Here is a 27,165-nt window from a genome sequence, read left to right as displayed (position 1 = left end):
ATAGTTACCTAACGAGGTCTAAGTAATCATACATTTTGATTAAATTTCAGTGTAAGTTCTACTAAGATCAATGCACCTAGCTTATGCTATACATGTATCATTTTCACTAAAACTTATTGAAAAAAAAAAGAGGGATTTGTGAAATCACAAACTAAGGGCCTATTTGAAATTATTTTTAAACTAATACGAGTGTGTCGTTAGTGAAGATAAAATTTCTAGTATTACGGTAGTATGAAAAAAATTTCATACTACTTTCATTCATTGATTGCCACAAAAATAGTATTTTAAGAATTATGTACAATCCACAAAATAAATGAATAATAAATTAATGAATCATTTAATGAGGTGTCAAATAATAGATAGGAGTGCTAGGTACTATGGTAGTACTAGAAATTTTTTCTTTTAGTAAAAATGTACTCAAACTACGATAGATCCATTTACGTTATCCCTAGATGGGTGGGATAAATCAGTTTAGTTTGCACCGATAGAGAAATATTGATATATTAAATTGATCATGACTAACCAATCAAGTTTGAACTTGGAAAAAGCTTCGAATTAACTTTAAGATGTTTAGCATTTACATTAGGTTTGTGGACAATAATCAAGAATCTTTCTTTGTTCAAATTTTCATGTGGACTTTTGACTGTCACATGCTATTCCTTGGTTATCTTCACATGGTTTATCCACATAAATCTAAATGCCAATTCCTTTGAATTTTGCAAATAAGGACAGAGGGTGGATTCCCCAAATTTTTGCAGCTTAGGACATTATTATTATCTTTTTTTCTTATTCAAGACATGATCTAAGTAGTGCCAACCTCATGGCTAAAAAACTTGTCTAATTGGCAATGTCTCCCTTTTGGTCTCCCATGTTGTGAACAAAACTTGTCTGTTTGTGGTCTAAATAAAGAATCTTATGCATCTTTTTTCTTTCTCACAATCAAAAACAAATTGTGTTGAAGGCTCAATTTACTATGTCAGATCAAGGGCTTTGTTTCTTGATATGGATGCTTTGGATGCTGCCAAACCAATAAATACTTAAAGAATTATGTAAAAAAAAACAAAAAACAAAAACTTTCTTCCGTGTGAATTTTCATTGAGCAGATCAATTGTTGGCTGGCTCCAAATATTTCATGTTTGGAAGATATTGACTACTTTTTGTAAACTGTTGGCATTTGTTTACTTGAGGTTAAAGCATTGAGAATCTAAAACAAGATGTCAACAACCTCACTTTTTACTTTTTTTTAATAATTAGTTTTCAATTAGCTTACACACTTCAACTAATCTCAACGAAGGAACGATTTTCTGGCTTCACAACGGTTTTTTGGCTCCATAATATTTGAAAGGTTAAATTACTTGTTTAGTCCCTTAACTTAAAGATCAGTGACTATTTGGTTCATGAACTTTAGAAAGCATTTAATAGATCTTTAAACTTCCAATTTCGTGTCAAATAAGTTTCTGAATTTCAATTTTAAGTCTAATATATTCTTGACCTATACGACATTTTTTAAAATTCACAAATGTGGTAGACACGAAATTGGAAACCTCATTAGATATAAAACTCAATTTGATATCTATTAGATCAATTAATTATTAAATTTTTTGAATGGATTTATTGGACATTTGTAAAATTTATAAATCTATCGGACACAGTTAAAAGTTGAAGGATTTATTAAACATCTTTTAATGTTCAAGAACCAAATAGACAAAAAATAATAATACAAATAAAAGTCGGAAGGTTCAAGGATTAAAATTATAATTTAACCTATTTGATATCTAAAAGTTGTACAATGTCTTGCCTTTTAAGTAATTGAGTTAACATGAAATGACCTCAAAGAGGTCTGAGTTTAGAGCATTTTGACTCTCATGTTTGCCAACAACAAATTTTTGCTGTGTTGAAGCCATGTTATAATGACTCCATGAAGTCAAAGTCTCAACTCTTGAGCATTATAAAATAATCCTCAAAGATGTTTCAGTTTATAGTATTCCTTTTACCATCAATGTACACAAAGATCAAATCAGAAAACTCAAGTCACTGAAATATGCTAGATCAAATAACCTCCTTTAGTTACCATTTGCTATTTATTGATGTATAAACTTTACTCGAAATCTTCACATTCAGAAACATCAGACATTCTTTTCTGTGGCAAGTAATTTCCAAGATAGTGTTTGTGCTTCAATGTTACATGCATTGAACCTTCAACTGAATTTCTAACAGGCTTCATGGTTTCCCTTTGAAAGACATTGGAAGTAAATGTTAATGGACCTTTGTTAAGATCTTCATTGGAAGTAATGGATTGTAAAGGTTTTCTATGTTGAGATACTAATAATAGTTTCTGCCTTGAGTTTTGCTTCAATTTGGAGTTGTTCCCATTTCCTTCAGCTTCTTTCATCCTTGGACTAGTCATCGATTCAACGGGTACAAGCTTCCCATCAACTTGATTTGAGAAAACAAATGTAACCTGAGATAAAAAGGTAAAAGAAAATTTGGTTTACCCATCCAACTTGCTGTACTGGTTTGTAAAATATATTAAGGTTAAACTACCAAACTTTGTTCTTAGGTTTGTGTCTATTTGGTCTTTAAACTTGAACTTTGATATTTTTTAAAATTCACGAATCTACTAAGACAAAATTGAAAACTTAGGATTTTGTTAGACACCAAGTTTCAAATTTAATATCTATAGGTCAATTGGCTTTTACAAATTTTGAATTTGTTAGAAACTTCTTAAATACAAAATTGAAAGTTTAGAGACCTATTAGACACTTTTGAAAGTTCATAAACCAAACAAACATAAACCTCAAAGTTCTAAACTAAACTTATGATTTAACTGGACTAAATTTTTTTAAAAAAATGACTCTGAACCTTGTAGTTTGTGCAAAAATATCTTTGAACTTCCAAAAATTTCAAAAAAATAATCTTAAACTTTCAAAAAGAGTTTTAAAAAAATACCCTTACTATTAGTGCTTTGTTTAAAAAAATACCCCTGTACTTTCAAAAGTTTCAAAAATACTCTTAAATATATTTTTAAAAAAAAGTTCAAAAATACCCTTATTGTTGGTATATGAACAGAAACCATTATTACCTCAATGCAAAAATACCTCTAAATTTTAAAGTTGCATTGGTACCTTACCTTCCAAAAAAAAGTGAAAAAAATGTCCTACTTCCATTTTCTTTCTCTCTCCTACTTCAATCTATGACCTAACACTTCTTTAATTTCCGTCCTTTTTCTCACCTCTTTCTTGATATCCTCCCACTCCCCTTCTTGCTAACTGTTTGACCTTGGTTTATTTTAATAAAATAATAATAATAATAAAAAGCTCCCCTCTCAGTTAAGGTATATAGACTATAATAAGAAGAAAGAGAATAATGGAATCGCTAAAGGACCTTCAGACTTAAATGTTTTAATATGGTTGTACGTTAGTAGCTGAGTGTGTATTAATAGTTAAATATGTCCTTTTTGTATTTGTCTTTATCATTTTGGTGAATTTTAAGGGGAAATTTTGCGAGATTTTATGCTTTAACTTGAAATTTTGGTTTACATTTGGTTGCTGAGAAAATTGGTGTAAAAATTGGACAAATAGGGAAAAAATGAAAGTATAAAATGAGAGTATCTCTATGAAAAATAAGGGTATCTTTATAATTTATTTTCAAATTGATTCTTTTCCACTCAAGATAACTTTAAATAAATTGATTACTCATCATACTGATGGTAGGAGTATTTTTAAATATATTTTTTTTAAGGTTAAAAGTATCGATGCAACTTTTGGAAGTTCAGTGATATTTTTTTAACAAGGTATTGACGGTTTCCGTCCCTATACCAACGATAAAGGTATTTTTTAACTTCTTTAAAGTTTAGAGGTATTATTGAAACTTTTGAAAGTTCAAAGGTCTTTTTGAAATGAAGTACTAACGGTTTCTGTCCAAAACTGACAGTAAGGATATTTTTTTTATTTTTTTTTCTTTAGTTTAAGGACATCATTAAAACTTTGAAAATTTGAGGATATTTTTTATACAAAATACAAAGTTCAAAGGTGTTTTCTATAATTTAGCCATTTAATTATATATTAAAAATCAAACCTCATCACCAGCCGAAGCTTGCAAAATGGTATCAGGTACGGTAGCAGAGTCAAAATGGTGCCCCCAGTTGGCTAAATCTTCTTCTAGAGGAGACCCTACCTGAAAATTTTGAAGAGCAGAAGGGGATAAAATAAGGCAACTAGAAGAAATTTTATCCTCCGTTAATTAGAGAAGTGACCAACCTGTTGCTCTGATTTCTTCAACTTGTCCAAGCATCCAGCAAGTTGTGCAAATCCGCCAATGTCAGAAGTTACTTGGTCAGACTGACAAGGTCCGGTTGTAGACAGGTCTTCGTCCATGTCCTCGGGCCTACCACAACAATTTTGGCACCGACTGCAATTCATCTTTTCATGGATTTCAGACCTGTGTATTCAAAATGACAGTATTATTCATGCGGCTATATTTGTAAATGCCGGTTATACTTGCAAAGAATTATGTCTACTGATGTCTGTTTTTGTTGGTGATTATTTTAAAATTCATGTATTAGGGGAAGAAATAATTTGTTTGTGGGTTTTTTTTTGGGGGGGTTAAATAAAAATCTTGGTTTATTGATGTCTGACGAGTATTGAGGTAAAGGACAAAACTAACGTTAGGCATAGAGGACGCCAAAACGAGACCCTTTTTTAGATCACAGGATGCTGTTTGAATAATGGTTGCCAGAGACTAATGGCTACTTAACTCTAGGGAGGGGAGGAAAAAAAACAAGTATGCTACCACCTCATTTGACAATGATAACCATTAGAAATTAACCTTGTTAATACTACTTCCACTAATGAGTGCTTGTCCCCGGTTGAAAGTAGAGTTTAAACTCTAGGGGCATTTTCGTCCTTTCACTATACTCTAGGATTTCCTATTTTTCTATTTAAACGTATAGCCTCTATGTATTCAGTGTATCAATTCTAATAAGAAAATTCTATATCGTGGTTTTTTCTCCTTGTACTAGGGTTTTCCACGTATTCCTGTATGTGCCCTATTTTCCTTCTCTCTCTACCTTTTCATCATGGTATCAGAGCAACGAGATGAAACCCTGGCCACCATTGAGGAAAATCAAACAGGAGAATCACAAGTGTCATCTGGCACCACAACTACGGATATTGCCGTTGTCGTACAGACCGCTATAGAACGGTACTTCCAGACGGTCTTACCTCATCTTCATCAGTCGATTGGAGCAGCCCAACCCAGAGGATAGGTGGCCGATTGGATCAGAAACCAGCAAACCCAGCCGACTGATTGAATCAGCCACCAGACAGCGGCTACAGAAGCCACGGCGCGCCAAGCGATCGAGAGCCACAATCTGCCTCAGACGATCGGGAGCCAGAGGGTGGGTGGATCGTAGTTTCGCGCCAAGCCATCCACAAGCAGACGCCAGCCGATTGAAGAAAGCTAGCCCAAGCCATCTGGCGTCCACCCAGTCAAAGCTTTCTAGACCGACTCTAGCCGCATGCAGGCGTCCAATTGATCCCAACCAGTCGGTTCCAGCACTACGATCCCAACCAGTCGTGATCCATCTGACCCGAGCCTTGGTTCTTACCCAGCACATGCCATACCAGCCGTGATCCCAGCCGCACCTATGGGTCTTCCTATTCCAACCATGATACCTCCATTCCAGCCGAGTATGGTTAGCAGTTTCAGTCAAGGAATTCTCGTGGGTGGCAGATTGGAGATGAGTGAATCTCGTGGTCATATCCTAAACAGAAACTTAACTATATCCAAGAACAGTTCACTCAACTTCAACTCCAGATTAAATAGCAAAATGAGTCAATTCAACAACAAATAGCTACCCTCCAGTCTACCAATTTACTCAAAAAGTCCAGTAACCTCTTTCCCTGCCTTATCTACAGCAAATTTATTTTCTGGGGCAATAAGAAATTTTGCTAGCTTTATTGTTGGGGAGAAATTAAGTGGTCATAATTACTTTTCTTGGTCTCAATCCATAAAAATGACCCTTGAGGGCCGTCATAAATTTGGATATCTAACGGGCGAGATACCGAAACCAAGACCGAGTGACCCTCAAGAACGTATATGGAAGGGAGAAGACTCCTTCAATCTATTTTAGTAGGTAGTATAGAGCCTCAAATTGGAAAGCCCCTACTATATGCTGCCACTGCACGAGACATTTGGGAGGATGTCCAAAAGCTGTACTGCAAATGACAAAATGCTTCCCGGCTCTATACTTTAGACAAAAAAGTCCATGAATGCAAGCAGGGAACGATGGACTTTACAACTTAATTCAACAAGTTGTCTCTACTCTGGCAAGAAATGGACCTATGTCGTGAATTGGTCAGGAATTGTCTGTGTGGGGAGTCTTACATTACCAGTTTGAGAAGACCGACCGAGTTTATGACTTTCTTGCAGGGCTGAATTCTAAGTTCGATGCGATACGGAGTCAGATACTGGGAACCAGTCCGATACCATCCCTGGTGGAAGTTTGCTCTGAAATTCGCCTCGAGGAAGACAGGTCCAGTGCTATGAATAATACACTGATTTTGCCAACTAACTTTGCTGCATTTAAAACGTCAGGTCCTGTCAATGATAAACAAAACGGCAAGCCAACTCCAGTATGTGAACACTGTGAAATGCCCTGACACACCAAAGACCAATGCTAGAAGCTGCATGGTCGTCCACTTAATGGTAAACAGCGTCAGTCAGGTTCTGGACGAGCACTGGCAAGTGAATTGGCAATCGGAGGTCCTCAACCTCAGAATCAGGAAACTAGCCAGAGTAACTCAAGTACAGTGGGTGTGAGTACAATCACCCAATCAGGTACTCTTCAATCTTTTGGTCTTGTTAGTATAACTAGTAAAAAGTCGTGGATTCTAGATTTAGGGGCTACAGACCACTTAATTGGCTCCTCCGACCAGTTTCTTTCGTATTATCCAAGTGTTGGGAATGAAAGAATCAGAATCGTTGATGGGTCCTTTGCTCCTGTGGCTGAGAAAGGCCATCTTTCTCCCTTTGAGGGTTTGGTTCTCCAAGATGTGCATATGTTCCTAAAATTTCTTATAATCTATTATCTATTAGCAAGATTACAAGAGATTTGAGATGTCGAGTTACTTTCTCACCTGATGTTGTTGGTTTTCAAGACCTAAACTCGGGGACGACGATTGGCACTGCCCGACATGATGGAGGGCTTTATTTCCTTACTGAAGATGCTTTTTCTAGGATATGTGATAAGACTAGTTTACTTTCATCATGTTTTTCTACCTCTAAAACTGATTACATGTTATGGCATTATCGTCTTGGACATCCTAGTTTTCATTATATGAAATATTTGTTTCCGCATCTGTTTCGCAATGTTAATCTTTCTAACTTGACTTGTGATGTGTGTATCCAAGCTAAACAACCTTGAGTCTCGCTAAAACCTTGGCCTTATAAGCCTTCCAAACCATTCACCCTCTTCCATAGCGATGTTTGGGGTCTGTCACCTGTTACTACCGTCACTGGCAAACGGTGGTTTGTAACCTTCATTGATGACCACACTAGACTAACTTGGGTTTTTCTTCTCATCGATAAGTCTAAAGTCAAATCGGTTTTCAAACAGTTCTACAATTCTATAGAAACCTAGTTTAACGCAAAGATCGCTAATCCTTCGAAGTGACAATGGTAGGGAGTATTTTAATAATTCTTTTAGGGAATTTTGTCTCTAAAGGAATTGTCCATCAGAGTTCGTGTGCGTATACTCCTCAATAAAATGGAGTAGTCGAACGAAAAAACCGTCATCTTATCGAAGTTGCTCGATCCCTTATGTTGTCAACTTCACTTCTATCCTATTTGTGGGGAGATGCTATTCTAACAGCAGCTCATTTGATAAACCGAATGCCTTCCTGGGTCCTAAAGTTCCAAACCCCCTTAGACTATATCAAGGAGTCCTATCCTGATAATCTGCTTATCCCTGATGTTCCACTTCCAGTGTTTGGGTGTGTTGTGTTCGTCCATACCCATGGTCCTAACTGAACCAAGTTTACCCCCCGTGCTAAGAAATGTGTCTTTGTGGGATATCCTCTTCATCAACATGGGTACAAATGTTACCATCCTTCCTCACGAAAATATTTTGTCTCAATGGATGCGACCTTTCTCGAAGATCAACCCTTCTTTCCCATTAGTTCTCTCCAGGGGGAGAGTACTAGTGAAAAGACTAATTGGGGTCCGAGTCTGTCAATTTTACCTGAACCTATTCCTGTCATAAGTATCAATGAACCCATTCTGCCTACTGAACAAGTCCCATGGATCACGTACTATAGGAGGAATCTCAAGAAGGAAATAGCACCGCCTATTACTTCTCCGACTCCAGTCCATGAGTCAGAACGGGCGTCAATTCCAGATACTAGTAATCTTATCCCTGATAATAGTAACATTTGTGTTGAAAATGATGCTTGTGTTGAAGATGATGCAAGTAAAGATAGAGAAAATGGTGACAATACCAACGACTGTACTGAGAATCGGTTGATACAAGTGATGGTAGTTGTGAAAAATCTATTCCAGCAGAGAACATTGTTGAAGGTGAAAGAGATCCTTTAAAAGATAAGATGCATGAGCAGAAGGCTGAATGCAGTGGGGAGTCAGAGGAGAAGAAAGACCATGATTCCTCTCTTGACTTTCCTATTGCCTTAAGAAAAGGTACGAGATCCTGCATGAAGTATCCATTGCAGAGTTACTTGTCTTACAGCAACTTGTCTCCCGTGTTCAAAGCTCTCACTATGAGCCTAGACACAGTTACAATACCGAGCAATATACATGCAGCGATCGAGATTCCCGAATGGAGAACTGCGGTCATAGAGGAAATGAGGGCGCTTGAGAAAAACAACACTTAAGACCAGGTTACCCTTCCAAAAGGGCACAAGGCAGTTGGGTGCAAGTGGGTGTTCACTGTTAAATACAAGCCTGATGGAACGATTGACAGGTACAAGGCCAGATTGGTTGCCAGAGGCTTCACTCAGACTTTTGGAATAGATTACTCCGAGACTTTCTCCCCAATAGCAAAGTTAAACATTGTTCGTGTTCTTCTCTCAGTTGCGGTTAACAAAGACTGACCTCTCTACCAGTTTGATGTGAATAATGTCTTTCTTAATGGAGAAAGAGACAAATTGGTTGTCAAGCTCCTTGATGAAATCGAATAAAAGAGAAGAATCATTCCCGGTGAGAATGTTGACGTCAACGTATAAAAGAAGGATGAGGCAACGACCATGACGTCGACAAACAAAATGTCAAAATCCACACGGCAGGATCCGTCATCTTGGCAGGAATTCTTTTAAAATTGGGAGTCTGATGGCCTATGGAGAGGGCTTCTCACTAATACTTTCGACTCACTGTGTGGGATGCTCGTTTAACCTCTGTATTCATCTCGTAGCTAGAACGTCGGTCTACCCAATGTCTACGGTTCCAATAGGCGAGACTAGGGAATGATTGGTCTTAGCGATTCCCTTTCCGTGATCAAAATTGTAAATTGTGGTTTCTTTCCTTTCGGCCTAAGCCTTCGGTAATAAATAGGATAGCATACTTCTTTCTTTTACCCATAAGCTAAGGCATGTTCTGATCTCCTTTCCTTTTATTTATCAGATTTGTGGCTTTGACTCATTCAAGGTGAAAAATGAATGGGGTTGATGGTGTTGCTTGCCTTAGATTAGAGCTGCAATTGGCTAAAAGGAAATTCCAACTAAAGCAAGGGCTGATATCAAAGCGACTAGGGAAAGGATCTCGTATTGGCTCCTATCTACTGCTATAGTTAGGTAGCATAATAAGAAGCTCTCACTCAAACAAGGACTTCCTATACTGTACTAACAGCAGATGACTGCTACTACACGGACACTGACTCTGTTGTGCTTGGTCATCCACTACCAAAAGATGTGATTTCCAATTCTGTCTTAGGAATGTTTAAGCTAGAGGACAGAATAATGAAAGGATATTTTAAAAGAATGGTCTCGATCTTCTTCTTTCTTAGCATTATTGTAAACCATTTGATCCTAGTCGTCTTGCGTGGAAGGAGCCAGATGACAGAGATTTTGCTTTTCTCACCCCCGTCCGTCTTTCATATCGAGCCTAAATATCCCTGTGGCTGGATTAAGGGCAGCGCGTCGGGTATATTTTTTCACAGTAGCAGGATCACTATAACTGACTCCATTGAGTTCGTCACCATAGAACTCCAGTCGTCTAAGTACGGGTGGAATAGCTCATTGTGGAGGGTGCACGGGAAATGAGCCATGCAAGAGACCATTAAGCGGAGCCGACAAAAACCATGTACTGCAGCCAAAGAGATCTTACCCCCATCCAACCACCAAGAGCATAAAAGATATCCTTCAAGTTCCAAAGATGATTTTAGAACAGCTAATACGCAGTCAGTTACCTTTCCTTTCGTCGTCTTCCTTTACTGTAGAGTAACTTATTGACTCCTCGGTAACTATAAAAGAAGTTTACATGAGTCCTCCCCTAGGGTTTGAGAAACAATTCAATCATCGAGTATGTAAACTGAGGAAGTCCTTATATGGGTTGAAACAGTCTCCCAGAGCCTAGTTTGGCAGATTCGCTACCTTTATGAAATCACAAGGGTACAATCAGGGGCACTCAGATCACACCCTTTTTACGAAAAAAATCAGTATCAGGGAAAATTGCAATTCTGATTGTATATGTAGATGACATTGTCATTTCAAGTGATGATGCTTCAGAAATTGACAGATTGAAGAGGAAAATGGCTGAGGAATTTGGAATTATGGATCTCGAAAAATTGATGTACTTTCTCGGAATGGAAGTGACTCAATCGAAAGAAGGGATTTCAGTTTCTCAACGAAAATATACTCTGGATTTACTCAAGGAGACAGGTCTGACAGGCTGTAAACCAGTGGATACTCCTGTGGAAGTTAATGCTAAACTCAGTAACTTGAGCAACAGTGTTCCGGTTAACAAGGAGAGATATTAGCGGCTTGTTGGGAAACTAATCTATCTCTCTCATACCACACCAGACATTTCATATGCAGTCAGTGTAGTTAGTAAGTTTATGCAGTCTCCTTACGAAGAACATATGAGAGCAGTGGAGTGCATCTTGAGGTATTTAAAAACCTCTCCAAGCAAAGGGTTATGTTCAGGAAGTCTGACAGACGGTGCATCGAGGCATACACGAACGCTGATTGGGCAGGCTCTGTGGTAGACAGAAAGTCGACATCTGGATACTGTACCTTCATGTGGGGTAACCTTATTACATGGAAGAGTATGAAACAAGGTATTGTTACCAAGTGCCGAGGCTGAATACAGGGCTATGAGTTTGGGGATATGTAAGGAAATTTGGCTGAAAAAGATCCTAAGTGACCTTGATCAAGCTAGTGACGGTTCGATGAAACTCTACTGTGATAATAAAGCCACAATAAGTATCGCGAACAACCCAGTACAACATGACAGGGCAAAACATGTTGAAATTAATAGGCATTTCATCAAGGAGAGACTTGACAGTGGCAACATTTGTATTCCCTATATTTTTTCCAGTCAACAGATAGCAGATGTTCTTACAAAAGGACTTCCCAGAGAGACCTTTGACTCATGTATTAGCAAGTTGGGCCTCATTGTTCTTACAAAAGGACTTCCCAGAGAGACCTTTGACTCATGTATTAGCAAGTTGGGCCTCATTGATATCTACCCCCAACTTGAGGGGGAGTATTGAAAGTAGGGTTTAAGCCCTAGAGGCATTTTTGTCCTTTCACTGTACTCTAGGGTTTCCTATTTTTCTATTTAAACGTGTAGCCTCTATGTATCCAATGTATCAATTCTAATAAAAAAAATTCTATATCGTGGTTTTTTCTCCCTATACTAGAGCTTTCCATGTATTCCTGTGTGTGCCCTATTTTCCTTCTCTCTCTACTTTTTCATCATCCCCTACTTCCAAAGAGTGTTTTCAAGCCAAGATTTGAAAACTTAAAAAAGTAGACCCCATCTAACAACGATTTTATTTCTAGTTTTCTATTTTTGAAATTTATGATTGTTTCGTTTTCAATTCCTTTACTATGGTTTTCCCCTTTCTTAACGAGACATTTGAATTCTTCGTCAAATACCAAAAACAAAATTGAGTCTTTGAAAAACACAGTTTTGTTTTGATAATTGTTATGTTTTTTATTTTTTGCTTTTGAAATTTATGATTGTTTCCTCATTATTTGTTGGCAAGCTTTTTACCCTCCTTAAAAACACATTTGAATTTTAAGCCAAATTTCAAAAACAAAATCAAGTTTTAAAAAACTACTTTCTTTTTGTGTTTTCAAAATCTAGTTTTCTTTTTGAAAACGTGTTTAAAAAGTAGATAATAAAGCAAGAAAACTATAGGTAAAAGAAGTGTTTTTCAGCTTAATTTTCAAAAATAGAAAGTCGAAGGCAAAATGATTATTAAATGGGGCCTACATTTTTTAGTTATCAAAATTTGGCTTGATTTTTTAAAATATTGGTAGAACGTGAATTATCAATCAAACAAAGAAATCTATATGTGATGGTGTTTATATGCTTAATTTTTAAAAACTTGTTTTTATTTTTAGAATTTGGCTAAGAATTCAAATGTTTCTTGAAGAGATATGAAAACCATAGAAAAGAAATTGAGAAGCTAGCACAATTTTCAAGAACATAACTAAAAATGAAATTATTATCAAACGGGACCTAAAATTTTTGTTTGTTGTACTCACGTTTATATGCATTTACATCATCCACACTATCCTAGTGAAATAGGTTTAACCATTCTCCGTGGCATACAGGCTTCTTATGTAAAATGTATATTAGATTGAAAATTACCCAACATAATGTCACATCTTGAGCAACTAAATCATAGTAGTATTTACCTGATGTTATCATGAAATGAGAATAGATCCCGTAAATCTTCAGACGAAAGGAAGTTCACCTGAAAAAATGAAGGGAGAAAAAGGACCTTCAAAGAACCTTTCTAGATTGCAAATTTGATTTAATGTTGCTATAAGTATCTACAAATCAACATCAGAAAGTAAGCAGCAATTTAAAACCTGCGTTGTAAGGTTATCTGTTGACTCCTGCTGAATAACTTTTTGTAACCCTTCTTTTGACATTTGTCGCTGGTACACCTATATAATACTAGGATATATGAGAATAGGATTGACAACATATATATATCATAAAAATATGAACGTGAATAGGGTGATTATTTTAGTCCGCTTGGCAATGAATTCGAACCTTTTCTTCAATTGTTCCGGTACTTAAAAATCTGTAAATGAATACTCTCTTCTTTTGTCCATCCCTCCACACTCTTGCAGCAGCCTATTCATGTATGGTAAGACAGATGAAAACAAGGAAAACATCAGAAGGCAGACGGCATATTCATATACAAGAACTCAACGAGTCCAAACCAGGGGTTCCACGTAGCGGTAGGTAATTACTTGCTTATCATTGGCAGGGTTCCAGTCAGGATCAAACAAAACTAAACGATTTCCTCCAATCAAATTCAGACCACATCCACCAGCCTTGCTGCTCAATAGAAAAACAAACTCATCCTGCAAAGTATTGATGCAACGGTGCTTTAGCACTATATTATCCCCGCAGAAACGTCCTTGAAAGCTTGTAAGCAGAAACCAATTTATCCGTCCAGTTTGCGCTAAAGAAATAGAAAAATAAAACCAAATTGAATCTTATAAAGGCTGCATACCTTTGACAGATCATTAAAACGGTTGACTAACTTTTGTCTTTTACTGATTGATGTGGTTCCATCAAGCCTTAAATATGGGTACCTTCTTTCACGACACAGTTGAGCAAACAAATCCAGCGTCTAATACATGAAAGTTACGTTAGTCCCCTAAGAAAGGAATTATTTTTTATTTTTTATTGATGGAAGATAATTTAATTTACCACAAAATCACACAATAAAGATTAGAAAAGACCAAAAAGTTTCATCTTGGGTATAAAACATAAAATTGTTATACTTCACCAAGGCAGAAACTTGATCTGATTCAATTGCAAACCAAAGTGAATATTTGACACCTTGAGCAATTAATTATTAGTATACTGGCTTTGTAAATACAATATACAATTAAAAAATGTTCAAGAAATATGAGAAGAGTCGTTTAGCAGAGACAGAGGGGGGGAGGGTCGGCAAAGGAACTGAAATTACTTGTGTGTAGTTTGAGACAAGGACGATGCGGTCATCAGTTCTCTGGCGTAAATGGGCTAGTAACCTAGCTAGGACATGCATTTTCCCTGATAATTCAACCCAAGCCCCATCTCCACCAGTCCATGCACCAGATCTAACCAAATTAGAAACTACTTAGTCAGTGATAACAATTCCAAACCTAAGTCAGCATCTGTACATGATTGTATGCATACAAGAGAGAGATAGAGACAGTGAAACATAGCTTACCTTCCAGAGAACATCTCTGGAGGGAAAAACCGAATACAACTCTCTAATCCTGAAGTTCCTGGACTCCCACTTTTTATAGTGTCGTATATAAGCTGCAAGAAGAGATCTTCCACTGAGGTTTATACTTATTTCTATTTTATATTGAAACAAAATGGAAGCTGAAGAAAGGAGATTGTATAGGATACTCCCATTCCAAAACATAACTACGTAAATAACACAATATGAAAACCAGAGACAATTTACACGTTAAAATTTTTAGAATGAAAAAGTTGAAAGTCTTAGAGAAATGAACTGGATTATCATCTAATTAACTAACAACAAGAAAAATCTACCGTGTACTAGATTCAAATAAAAGAAATCTCTCTTAGAAACTCGAGTAAACCATACCTTTGGATGATTGCAAAGTTTCTTAAGTGCAGTTATATAGGCCAAAATCTTAGATTGCTTTAGCTCTTCAGTAATTGCCCGCTTAACCTATATTGAGGTCACAAGATATAAGCGTAGTTTGGTTAGGCAACAACTAGAAAGATTAATTACTTCGATATATGAATAAACTACAGAGGCAGCAAGCTGACATTTTTTGACTGTACGAAATGGTTATATAGGTCTGCTTGGAGAGGAGTCAACTTGCAGCAAATGACTTCAACTATCTGCCGAAAAAAGTAGAAGCTTATATAACACGGAACTTTTGGTTTATCAAATGAAGGTAAGTTTACATAACAAGAAACAAAAACCCAATTGGGAGTGATCAAAAGGAAGAATGGTCACAAAAGTCTTCAGATAAAGAACTCCAAAGGAGACACCAAAATCAAAATTACCCTGAACTTCTCCCCAATCTCTAGTTTCATCGTGGAAATCTCTTCCACTCCTTTCCAAAGGAACTAACTAAAATAGCTTTTAGAGCAACAATCAAGGAACCATAGCATCCCATTTTTCTTTCTAAAAAGAAACTGATGCTTTCATTAATGAAAGGAGATACAAATATGGGTCATAAGAAAATCAACGCAAAAAAGATTAAAAATGTTACAAGCTTAGCCCATTGTTTTTCAAGTTTGTGTCAAAAAGGTTCTTGAACTTTCAATTGTGTATCTAATTCATCGCTTAACTTCACAAATGTCTAATAAATAGTTAAACTTTCATAAACATGTTCAATTTAACTAGTGAATAGTGAATACATATGGAACTCTTTTAAAAAAATATATCAAAAACAAGCTTTTATAGCGAGCATTTCTTCTTTTTTGTGATATACAAGAAACTTTAGGCCAATTAAACTGATTGTTTGTTAAAATGAAGCATAATTAACATTAAAAATGAAATATAAAATAAGCACTACCAAGATTCACCATGTTTATGAACACATTATGCTGTACCTTTGGTGGCAAGTGATTTGATAAGAGTGCATTAGTCCTCCGTAGTATAAACTGACAAGCATATTTTGGAATGTTATTAAGTCCACAAATAGTGTATAAAAAGTTAAGTGAAAAAGTATGTTCATATCTAACTGTCATATTTTTGGATGGCTCATCTATAACAAAGAAGATTACCTGATTAACCTTTTCACTTAGTTCTGCTGAGCGTTGAGCACCTAGCTTTTTCTCTTCTTCGGTAGCAATAGGTTCTCTTCCACAAATAATTGGTGCCTACACAAAGTCAGTGCAAGTTTTTAGTCTTATGCTTACCATAGAAATTTATCAACTTCAAGAAAAAGCATAAGCTTCAAGAACGCCTCCATTACAAGACAATATTTCAACATTGGACTCATATGGATTGGCCCAGCAAACCTTGACTTTTCTCCTCGTTAAAAGGAATTTTCCACATCTGTCATCCTTAAAGTTCACAAATGTCCTATTGAAACAAATGCATGCACTTGATTGGCTCATTTATGCTATTTTTTCTCACTCGTATGGATGTACACGTACAGACTCATAAAAATAGAAAGACCACACAGTCTGCATTCACATATTTCATTGCTTGATCCTCAAATTCCTAGATAAAATAAGAAGAGCTCACCTCATAATATCGACGAAAATGTGAAACATCACCCAGAATTCCTGGATTGGTAAAGTTAACCATGGCAAAAAACTCTTCTAGGTCATTCTGTAGGAGTATGAGTGAAGGGCGTATTACAAAAATGATAAAGAAGCTTAAAGCTTAAAGGTAGAAGAGTGCATGAAATTAAGAATTTACAAGAATTTGAGGCACACGAGTATTTCCCACGTTGGGAAGTTGGTTTTTAATTCTTATGAAAAGGAAAAGAAAAATACCTGCATTGGAGTTCCTGATAACAAAATTCTACGCCTGCAAGACAGGGCAGCCAATGCCTGAAGAGAAGATATAGAAATAATTCCAAATGAAAAGGAACCGAAATGGAAAAATAAAAGCCCACATGTTATACCCGATTTGTCAATGTCTGATCATTCTTCAGTCGGTGAGCCTCATCACATATGAGTAAATCACATGATTCACTTTGGCTGAACTTTGATGAATGCATACGAAATGTCTCATATGAAATAATCAGCACCTATGAATGAATGAATGAATTGTTATTCACTTTAACGAGTCCAGCTGAAATAATCCTTCGTAGATATTCCCAGAATAGGCACACAAATATACCTGTAAAGAACTCTTGGGATGTACAAAGCTGTCAATGCTAGAGACAACGTCCTCTCTGGAACTTTCACAGAGAGCAATAAGGTGAACCCTTTCTCCAACCCACTTCTTAATTTCAGCCTCCCAATTACTCACGAGACTGGTAGGTGTAACAATGATGGCCTTTTTAACCATTGGCTTTCCATCAAACCCTTGACATAAAAGGGTATAAAGCAAGCTGATCGACTGCAATGTTTTTCCTAAACTGCAGGATGATTACCGATACACCTTTAAGGATATAAGTACAGTGCTTGTGTATTGGTGTTTCAATCATTTAAATGTTTGCGAGAGAGGAATACTAACCCCATATCATCTGCCAGAATGCACCCAAATATGTCTGTCCCCTTATGTAGCCCTGAAACACATTCAAACATGAACTGTACACCTTCTCTGCAAAAAATTTAAATATGTCGATCTCGTCAATTACAGCCAATCAAATTGCCTAATACTTTATCCAATAATTTTTTTTAGAATTCAACTTCTTTTTTTTTTTTTTTTTTTTTGCTATTTTCCTGCTATGGTTGTCTTTCTTAATAAAAACTGAACCACAATGAGAAAGGACAGAATCTAAGTTCTATAATAAAACTGCTAAAAGAATTATAAAAAAATGTGAAACAGACTCAAGGGCCTTGTTGTCCTGCATATGTGCGGTTGTAAGACAGACTAATTACACCATTTATTAGGACAAAATACTGAAACATGCCATAAAATAAATCAGAAATTCTACCTCTGATGAGGGCGAAGGAACCGAACTAGCAATGGATCAACTGTTATTGATGCTAAATTTGTGACATTAAGCTCAGAGTCTTCAGGTTGCCACAAGACCAAAGGATCAATCCCAGGTGGTAGAGTTACACTTTCCTCCACTACATCTTTCTCAGCAGCTTTTGGGAGAAATAAAGTGTTGGAAATTACAGATGACACTGGTTTTGAAGAGCCCCAAGGAACAAATCGTTTCCGTGCCCACAGTCGACGTGCAAGCTGGTTGTTCCGTTCATCATAGCCACTTGAGCATGGAGGTTTAAAAGGTTTTCTACAAACTGCTGCGCCTTCTGCCACTGAGAGAACTCTTGGGAGCAGCGATTGTCTTCTCACAACCAGGTTACCTCTGGTAGAATATGATCACAAGACTAAATTAGTTATTTTCAAGTTAATAGAAGTTCAAAATGGTGGTGGTGGGGGGTTATTCTTGCTGTATCGTCTTCAATAACTCTGCAGCCTAGAACTCAGCTCCTCGAATGTTTAAATGTTTAAGCTTTCCTCTGCTTCCAAGCATATCAAGAATTATTAGAGGAGCAGCATTGCCAGATCTAAAAAGACCTTGTTCCATCTAAGTGTAAGATAATTCCAGATAATAATAACAAGTTTCGTAATTAAAATCATTGATTTCAAAATTATCGAAATTTCAGGATTCAAAAGAAAGTATTTCGGCAACCAAAGAAAATAACCATTGGGTATATCATGATCGACCACCATGAGCACGTAGAAACAAGATCAGCCAGTTTCCCATATCACGAACTCCTAAGCTCTTTTCTCCTCTTCTTTTCAGACCAATCAATCTAGTACAATTAGAGCCTCCGTGTAAAGAAAACTGGCACCTCCATAATCCGAGGTCCAATTCCTTAGTTTACTTTAAATTCTAAGGAATCATTAGCATTGGCAGTAACTAACAATCACTAGTTGGAAGGGGGAGAAAAAACACGCCCTAGACTTCTAACAAGCTGCGCTAGGGAATTATTTTACTTCAGTCGTGAATCATACCTCAAGAGGGCATCGACGTTCTTCGATTTTAGATCCTCGTCGGATGAAGGAGAAAGGCTGGACGATTGTTCTTCTTCTTCATCCTCACCCTCAAAGTCTTCACCATTAATACCGGTGTACTCATCGCTTGAATCGCTAATATCAGAGACTGGGACAATCTCATCTTCGTCTTCCATGGAAAAGATTTCTCAATCAGTTTGCCTAACTAACCGGAACTGAGATTGGAGATAATTGCCCAAAAATTTTTCCCGGACCTGAGATTGTTGCTTCACAATCTCAGAATGTAGAAAGATTTTCCCGACGACGGAGCAGCAATCGGCATCGGTTCAAATTTTCTGATTTTGGCGCCAAACGGCGGCGGCTTTATACTGCAGTCGAGCCGGATTTTGATAGTGTGTGCGTGAATGCGTAGATGATTCTGTCGGTAATTGTAATACCCCAATTGACTTTGGATAATTAGATTTTATAAATACAAATTAAATTATATAATATGGCTTTTTTATCCTTAAAAGTAATTTTAAAAGATTAAAATCACATTAATTATTTCCAATAACAATCTAAATTGAATCTTTGATATACTAATTTTTTAAACTCTTAAATGTGATTTTCAATTATTAAAATTGATTTTAAATCATTAAAATAATATTATAATAATTTTTAAAATAACAATGATTTCGCCTATTCCAACTCACAGTATTTTGCTTAAGATACTACAGATTTTTTTTTTTTTCTCTTTTTTACATTTGGTTGAGTTTTAACAAAATTATAAGGTACATTTGACCCTATTTGAAAATAAGAAATTTATTGAAAAAATAGAGTTATATTTCATGTTTACAATATTTTTCAATATATGTTTGGTAACAATTTATCTATTTTAAAAAAAATTTTAAAAAGTTGTAGTTAGCAACCAGGTATTATAATTGAAATCTCACTTATTACCATTTCTAATTTATGAACACATTTTATGTTATTAAATTTTGTATAATTATTATATTACAATATTATATAATTTATAAATGTATTGTGTTTTGCACGTTTTAATTTTAATAAAAATAAAATGAGTTTAATACTTAAAATAATAAATTTATCCAAGCTTTATCTTGTTTTATGTAATTTTTCATTTTAAAATTTTTGGATACATTGAAAACTCTTATACCTAAAATGTAAGTGTTAAAACACCAATTTATTTTTTATTTGTTTTTTCGACACAACAAATGTGGAGATATATGAATTCAGATTTTCGATCTAAAAAAGAAAAATACTTCAATCGTTGAACTATATTCATATTGGATCTCGACTAGACCTTCTAAATAATGATAATGACAACAAGAGTTGTGATAGGGGATTATGACAATACAAAAGATAGTAAAGAACGAAACAGAAGCTAAATCTCACTGCCAAATTAGCAGTACTTTTATTTCGCCAATGTGTTCAATATTCCGCCTATCCATCAATACACAGACTAATCTAAATAACTTCTGTGGGAAAAGTTACAACCCCTCAAAGGTGAAGTTAGAGAGAGATGAAGTATTTTCAAAACGATAGTAATTAATGCACTGAATCACAATGGTTGTCCATTATTATCCAAATCCTCCATTAGTTCAATGTCCTTTCGAGCCGTTATCTTCTGCACATACCCTGCAGGATTGCAAACAAACAGAAGAAGCAAATTTGAACTGAGATTTTGGTTTGGAAAAACAATCAAACATGTTCTCAAAAGTTACAGCACAATTTTGCCAAAATGTATTTCTTTTCTTTTATATATCCTAAGTGTCCAGGCCAACTTATGCGCAACTCGACTAATCTCACAGGATAACCTACCTGACCCTACAACATTTGGGTGTCAAGAAAATCCATAAAATGTTAAATCTTAGGTAGGTGGCCACTATGAATTGATCCCATGATTCCTTAGCCCTTTATCAAGGTCATGCCTCCATTTACCACTAAAGCAACCCATAATGGTTCAGTTTTGACAAAATGTTGGTTGCAACAAAAGCTTGGATAAATTCTCTTGAAACAAAGGGAGAAAAAACATTCAAATGCAAACAAAGAATCAGCAAACAATGAAAATTTATTGGAAGTATCAGTTTATTCAATATTAGTTAGACTAATGTTTTTTCTTTTGCAGCAAAATACATGAATATTCATTAATAGTGTGAGAGAGCCTCTGGTTGGGTATATATCTGAGATATATTCTTAACACTCTAGGACACAATTGTACAACCTATAGAACAGATATCTGTTCGAATAAGGTTGTATATCTGAGATACATTCAAAATCACAATGATCAAAGTCCTTGATCTAGACAGAAAGCAGAATAATGAAGCAACCACATTCTCAAATGTGAAGATAAAAAGCAAGAACTATTGTCCATTCATTCTTCAAAAGAACTTCAATTATGATCAGAAGTTCCTAGGAAATTCTTTTGGCTCCTAACAACATGCACAAAAATAAAAGCAAGAACTATTAATAGCATCAACCTGAGCATAAATCAGCTCAATCATGAGGTAAGAGGATCGAATCCTCCACTCCGAATGATGTTGAACTCGGTCATAATATAAGCATGTGTTACATGATATGAAGGTTTTCGGGAAAACCCTGGTAACATAACATTGTTATCCCCTACAATTTGCACTATGTGTTGATCCCCATAAGAAAGATGGAAAGAAGGAAGGAAGGAAGAAGATGAAGAAGAAGAATACCAATTCCAAGGCAAGGTATGCATTTGCAAGTAATCTCTCTTCCCCTTTTGTTATAATAGCTAACATATCCAGACCCCTGGCAACTGCGACACTTCCCGGTCCATTCATACACCACTTCTTTACAATCCTACAATTTACAACAATGGCTTAAACTCTAAAACTCCAAAATTGGGGATAACTGTAAGGTTGGAAAATGGCTTAAATCCCACCAAATGGAGCCTAAAATTGAGGTGATAAACCTCAGCTAAAGCATGCTAAGGTTGTTGGTTACATCAATGCTTGAACTGTTACCACAAATCTCCAGTTTCCAAATAATTAATCAAAATTTAACATGTTGCTTTAGAAACCAATACGAAATAGCCTTCTCAAATGAGTCAATAGCATGGCTTTTAGGGCACAATTAAGCAGGAAAATCACAACAAATCGCTTTCCACAATTAGGAAAAAGTAAAATTGTCAAAAGCAAAAGTTGATACTATGAATCAAAATTGTGAAGCGAATAACAGTAACAAACCTCCACTTGTGGATCGCACTGAAGCCGGCGGTCGATCTCCTCCGGCGTTACAGGGGAAGAATCCGGATAAGTCATAGGAAGAGGGAGGACGTCGGTATTATCGACCAAATAACTCTCTCTATCACGCGACCATTTTTTCTCCATGGCGTTCACTTTAACGCTGCCATTTCCGCTGCCAAACCTCCCCGGTCCATCGACAGCAGGGGAGGAAGCTCCGGCATCGTACTCTTGTCCAAGTCGAAAGCCGCCGGTGGCTTCGGTGGCAGAAAGAGAAGGGAAATTGAAGAGGCGGGAAAATGAGGGGCCCGGCGAGGCGTCTCCGACCGCGGCACGGCAGAGGCGGAAGGAGGGGGGGAAAGAGATGGATTGTTGACGTGCAGTAGTGGGATTGGAAGGGAAGAAAAGGGAAGTAGGATTTATGGCGAACATTACCCGAAATGTTGAACCCAATTGGATTCGTCAGCTTCTAAGGATCAGCGGAACCGTCGACGGAGGAGGGAAAGTATGAATTGTGGGCGGGCACCGTCGTGTTCATAGGCAGATGGTGATGGAGGATTGGGGTTGAGGTTCGTTTGCGCAGTCCAATGAGAAGATCACCCGGGCCCACAAGCCCCTTTTTTTAGAACGTGTTTACTTTTAGACCTAATGAAAATGAGTGTAAATGGAATTTATTGTTGAATCAACCTAATGAAATTGAATTGCAAATGTAATTAAATTTTTTTTATCTCATTTATTTAAAATTATGAATTTTATAATATTTACTATTATTAGTATCGTTATCGTTATCTCCAAAGAGCAAATGATCACCATAACGATAATGGTAACAATAAATGCATTAAAATTCATAATTTTTCTTATGGAACAGCACGATAATTTGTAACATTAATCTAACGAGTTTGTATTTTTTTTAATTATAGATTTAGAAGTGGACCGATGTAGATGGTTTATTTAATAGATCCAAAGATAATCAAATGGGACCCACTTTTCACATTACCATTGATTTATAACCTTTTCATTGGAGTAAACGTGGCCTTAATTCTTATACTTTGAAGTGTCCAATTTTACTTCTCATACATTTAATAAAGGATAGTACTTTTAAGAATGATAATTGAGTGTATGGCAACATTTTTAAATTACAAATATAGCAAATTTTATCCGTGATGGACTCAATTACTAATAGACTTCTATTTAAAGTATGGTATATCACTACTAGACCTTCAAAGCTAGATCTAAATTTTGTTATATTTACAAATTGGAAAAATTGCACAAACTACCCCTAAACTATAGGGTTGGTTACAATCACACCCTTAAGCTTTCAATTTGATTAATTATCCCCTGTAGTTTCTTAATGGTTGCAATTAGCCCTTTTTTTTTTTTTTTGCAATTAGCTTTTATTGGTAGATAAAACCACAAATGGATAAAGAGGATAAACTTGTCATATTAAAAAAGATGATTCACATTTAGGATAAAAGGCCATTTCAGTTCAATAGATCAAGTGTGAAGGTTTGCTTCAACAAATCCATTGAAACCCATCACCTATAAACCGAATCACTTACAATGGAAGTATGCAATTAGTATTGGATTTTATGCCCTAAAACTCATAGATAGTAAATGTAAATAATTGATTGTCGTCAATAAAGAGTTATTGATGTTATTTCAATAAATATTATTGATTGTGTTGTATTTTATTTTGTCTTAATAACCCTAAATCCAATTAACTAACATCCAAAGTTGTTTTATGAGTCTTGAACAGTATGTGGAGACATACAAGGATCAATATTCAAGATACATCCTAAAGGATCTATAGTATATAGATATGGTTGGGTACCTTATCCTAGTGGTACTATGGATACGGCCCACTTTGTTTTTTATACAAATGCAATGATTCAACGTGTTCGTATAGGTGATATTCGAGTGGAGGTATCCTATGCAATGAGTTTGCATAAGGCTGGATCGCGAAATAGTCACTAGATGTAACACCGTTAACTAGTCAGGTTTTTATTTCAATATGATGACCTAGGCAACTTAGGCTTAATCCTGAGTATATTATGAACTTCTATTCACGAGAGATTGTCCTTTGATTTGTATGGGTGAGAGTGGTCAGTTTGCCGACTCAATAAGACTACCATTTTGGGGACAAGACTGAGACGGGAGTTGGAAACATAATACAAGATGAAATTCACTCTTTCTTGGCTTTAGGGTAAGTAAATGAGTGTTTCCTTAAATGGTATCTCCGGGACTTGAACAAAGGGCTCTACCCTCTCACTGTCTTAAAAGGGATTTTTGTTTAATGGTTGGATCATAAACAAGTTGTTCATATGAACACTCATGAAGAACTAACTTGCTATTGTTGGTCTATATCCGTGGACATAGAAATATATCTACAGTGAGAAGAGTGCAGTTATGGGTCTCTTGTAGAGTGTACTCACACTTAACGAATATTGATTAATTTGGTTAATGAGTTTAGCCAATTAATCTCATATCGTTGGAGCTTCCGATCTGTAAGTCCATCAAGTCCCTTTGTTAGCTCACTAAAAGATAATAATGAAAATGATTTGAATTATTCAAATCAATTGAGGAAATTGTATATTAATGTGATTAATATATAATTAATTATAGATGTGATCTATAATTCAAATTATGTAAGAGAGATGTATCTGAATGAGATTCAAACATTAGATTTATATGAATTGGATTCCTAAGAGATGTATACATATAAATATCAGCAACTATTAGATTTATATGAATTGAATTCCTAAAGAGATGTATACATATAAATATGTAATTAACTCTGTATTAAATATGATTTAATGTAGCTTAATTAATAAATTAATGGTTAACTAATTGATTAAGAAATGATAGAGAGGTGGAAGAATACAAACATGTGATGTTTATATATATTAATCAATTACTTGTACATTTAATTAGATTTAATATATAGTTATTTAATTGATGTGCCAATTAATTAAATAAGATTAAATAAGTCTTATTTGATTAATTGGCATCAAGGGTGAAAAGAGAAATACTTGGAGAAGGGGTAAATCTTTCTCTATATAAATTCATCTTATTAGCTCATTTAGGGTAAGAATTGGTTTTGTGAAAATCACACCCTAGCCTCCAAAATAATTCATCTCTACATATCTCTTCAATCTCTCTACCTCTTTCTCTTCCAAAGGTTGGAGACCACTTATCCAACTTTTGGAATCCTAGTAGTGTCAGTGATCGTTGAGAAGACTTTCGTGTGAAGAACAAAAGAAATTTTGAGAAGCTTCGGAATCTACGAAGGTAAGAATAGTTCATCATTTTGTTTCTCCTTTATAATACATGCTAAGTATAATGTTTATTCTATTCCATTATGTTTTAGCTTACTACCTTTTATCTCTTTAAAATGAAAAAACTGAATGCAAGACATTCTCATGCTTTGGCTCGGGATTTGATCCCTACAATTGGTATCAGAGCCAATTTCTTGCATTTTGTTTTTCACATTTTGGAAACAAAAATTAGCGTAGAAAGATAGGTATTAATCTACACTTTGAATGTGTGAGGTTTGCAATATTGGATGTTTACATTTCTTGACACATAGTTTTACGTTTTAATCCAATGAAAATGTAAGGGCTCGTTGTTTTTTGGGCATTTGTGTTTATCTATCGGGTCTGTAAGTCCATGTCGATCGAGGAGCAAGAGTTGCTGAAGAGATCGGTGAAAGTGGAGGTTTTCGGTCCAAATTTGAAGCAAAACGAAGTAAAAGAGAGCTTTCTAGACTCTAGCATCACAACGCTGCTATCGAAACATTACAACGTTGGGGGGCCAGGCGAGATGGATAACATATGTAACATTGCAATGCTATCCCTCAACGTTGTAACGCTCCGAACTTCACAGGCACATGCGAGGAGTCCGACGGTCGTAGGTTCGAGCCTCATCTCCGATGTCTGCAGCAACTTTTCTTGCTTTTGTGTTATTTATTTTTATTAGTTAAATTAATATAAATTAATCATATTAATTTAATTAATTTTTCAAGGTGCTAAAATTTGGTCCAATTTTTGTTATTTATTTTAATTTATTATGCATCGGATGTATGTTTAAATTAATTTTTAAATTTATATTACATAATGTATGTCATATGGATTAAAAAACCTACCTTAGGATAAACATGTTCATACATCATGATTGAGTGTTATATTTTATGGATGCATGATTTTATTAGTATATCCATGCATCATAATATAAGTGTTATATTATTTTGATATATGATAAATTAAGCATGTTCATGCATCATACAATACTATAAATATTATAATGTATGGTGGAATGATGAATATGTATGTTTAATTTTCATAGATGACAAATGTAAATGTTATATTTTTCAAATGAAAATGAATCTTGCATTGAGCGTGACATTACTTAGATAAATATAACTGTTATATTTGATCAACATCATTAGATGCAAATTATAGATTTTAATATGACATTAAAATATAAGTGTTATATGTTTAGTGGGAATAGATTAAAATATATAATCAAGAGTTGCATGCTTATGACCGCTGGATGAAGGCCAATGGCAATGTCCGAGTCTATATCTTGGCAAGTTTGTCTGACGTTCTTACCAAGAAACACGAGGCCATGATCACTACACGTCAGATCATGGAGTCTCTTCAGGAGATGTTTAGACAACCGTCCTCTCAGATCCAATATAAGGCCCTCAAGTACGTTTATAACACGTGCATGAAGGAAGGCCAATCAGTTAAAGAACACGTTCTCGATCTAATAGTTCACTTCAATGTCGCCGAGATGAACAACATGGTCATCAATGAGCAAAATCAGGTGTCCTTTATTTTGGAATTTCTTCTGAAAAGTTTCCTTCAATTCTGTAGCAATACGGTTATTAATAAAGTAGAGTACATCATAACTACCCTCTTAAATGAGTTACAGACTTATCAGTCTCTTATGAAAAGTAAGGGACTGATAGAAGGAGAGGCAAATGTTGCCTATTCCAAGAAGTTCCACAAAGGTTCATCCTTTGGAACTAAGTCTGTTCCTTTATCTTCTGGTTCTAAGAAGATCCGGAAAAAGAAAGAAAAGAAGGGGAAGGCTCCCATTGTTGAGAAAGGAAAGGCCAAGGTG

At 35.7% G+C, this 27,165-nt stretch overlaps 2 protein-coding genes across 2 annotated transcripts; both read right to left on the bottom strand.

Annotated features, from left to right (window-relative positions):
- Positions 1-2,042: 2,042 nt before the first annotated feature.
- On the bottom strand, positions 2,043-19,270 carry RAD54 (DNA repair/recombination protein). Its single transcript, XM_039022320.2, has 21 exons — positions 18,830-19,270; positions 17,796-18,176; positions 17,372-17,458; positions 17,033-17,273; positions 16,815-16,940; positions 16,684-16,740; positions 16,430-16,516; positions 15,964-16,059; positions 15,790-15,840; positions 14,995-15,069; positions 14,807-14,893; positions 14,420-14,511; positions 14,174-14,306; positions 13,712-13,831; positions 13,446-13,559; positions 13,243-13,326; positions 13,056-13,133; positions 12,879-12,937; positions 4,260-4,440; positions 4,078-4,176; positions 2,043-2,461 (listed from the first exon to the last, which is right to left on the bottom strand). The coding sequence occupies exons 1-21, from the start codon at positions 19,003-19,005 to the stop codon at positions 2,099-2,101; spliced, it is 2,787 nt and encodes a 928-aa protein (XP_038878248.1). The 5' UTR covers positions 19,006-19,270; the 3' UTR covers positions 2,043-2,098.
- A 939-nt stretch (positions 19,271-20,209) lies between these two features.
- On the bottom strand, positions 20,210-22,651 carry SCO2 (protein disulfide isomerase). The gene is made up of 3 exons (XM_039043410.2): positions 22,045-22,651; positions 21,532-21,658; positions 20,210-20,467 (listed from the first exon to the last, which is right to left on the bottom strand). Exons 1-3 carry the CDS (start codon positions 22,471-22,473, stop codon positions 20,391-20,393), a joined length of 633 nt encoding a protein of 210 aa, XP_038899338.1. The 5' UTR covers positions 22,474-22,651; the 3' UTR covers positions 20,210-20,390.
- Positions 22,652-27,165: the final 4,514 nt, after the last annotated feature.

The sequence above is a fragment of the Benincasa hispida genome, chromosome 1 (assembly GCF_027475165.1).
Source record: "Benincasa hispida cultivar pf3 chromosome 1, pf3_genome.v1.1, whole genome shotgun sequence".
Classification (NCBI taxonomy): Eukaryota; Viridiplantae; Streptophyta; class Magnoliopsida; order Cucurbitales; family Cucurbitaceae; genus Benincasa; species Benincasa hispida.
Note: the sequence above shows the minus strand (reverse complement) of the source record. Positions and strands in the feature narration are given on the sequence as shown.

Coding starts and splice junctions, on each gene's coding strand:
- RAD54 (XM_039022320.2), bottom strand. CDS start 19,005: ATGGAAGACGAAGATGAGATTGTCCCAGTCTCTGATATTAGCGATTCA. Junction 16,741..16,814: donor ATCAGACATTGACAAATCGG/GTATAACATGTG, acceptor TCTTCTCTTCAG/GCATTGGCTGCCCTGTCTTG. Junction 13,832..14,173: donor TTGTCTCAAACTACACACAA/GTAATTTCAGTT, acceptor TTCATGTATTAG/ACGCTGGATTTGTTTGCTCA.
- SCO2 (XM_039043410.2), bottom strand. CDS start 22,473: ATGTTCGCCATAAATCCTACTTCCCTTTTCTTCCCTTCCAATCCCACT. Junction 21,659..22,044: donor AGTGCGATCCACAAGTGGAG/GTTTGTTACTGT, acceptor TGTAAATTGTAG/GATTGTAAAGAAGTGGTGTA. Junction 20,468..21,531: donor CATACCTTGCCTTGGAATTG/GTATTCTTCTTC, acceptor GCAATCCTGCAG/GGTATGTGCAGAAGATAACG.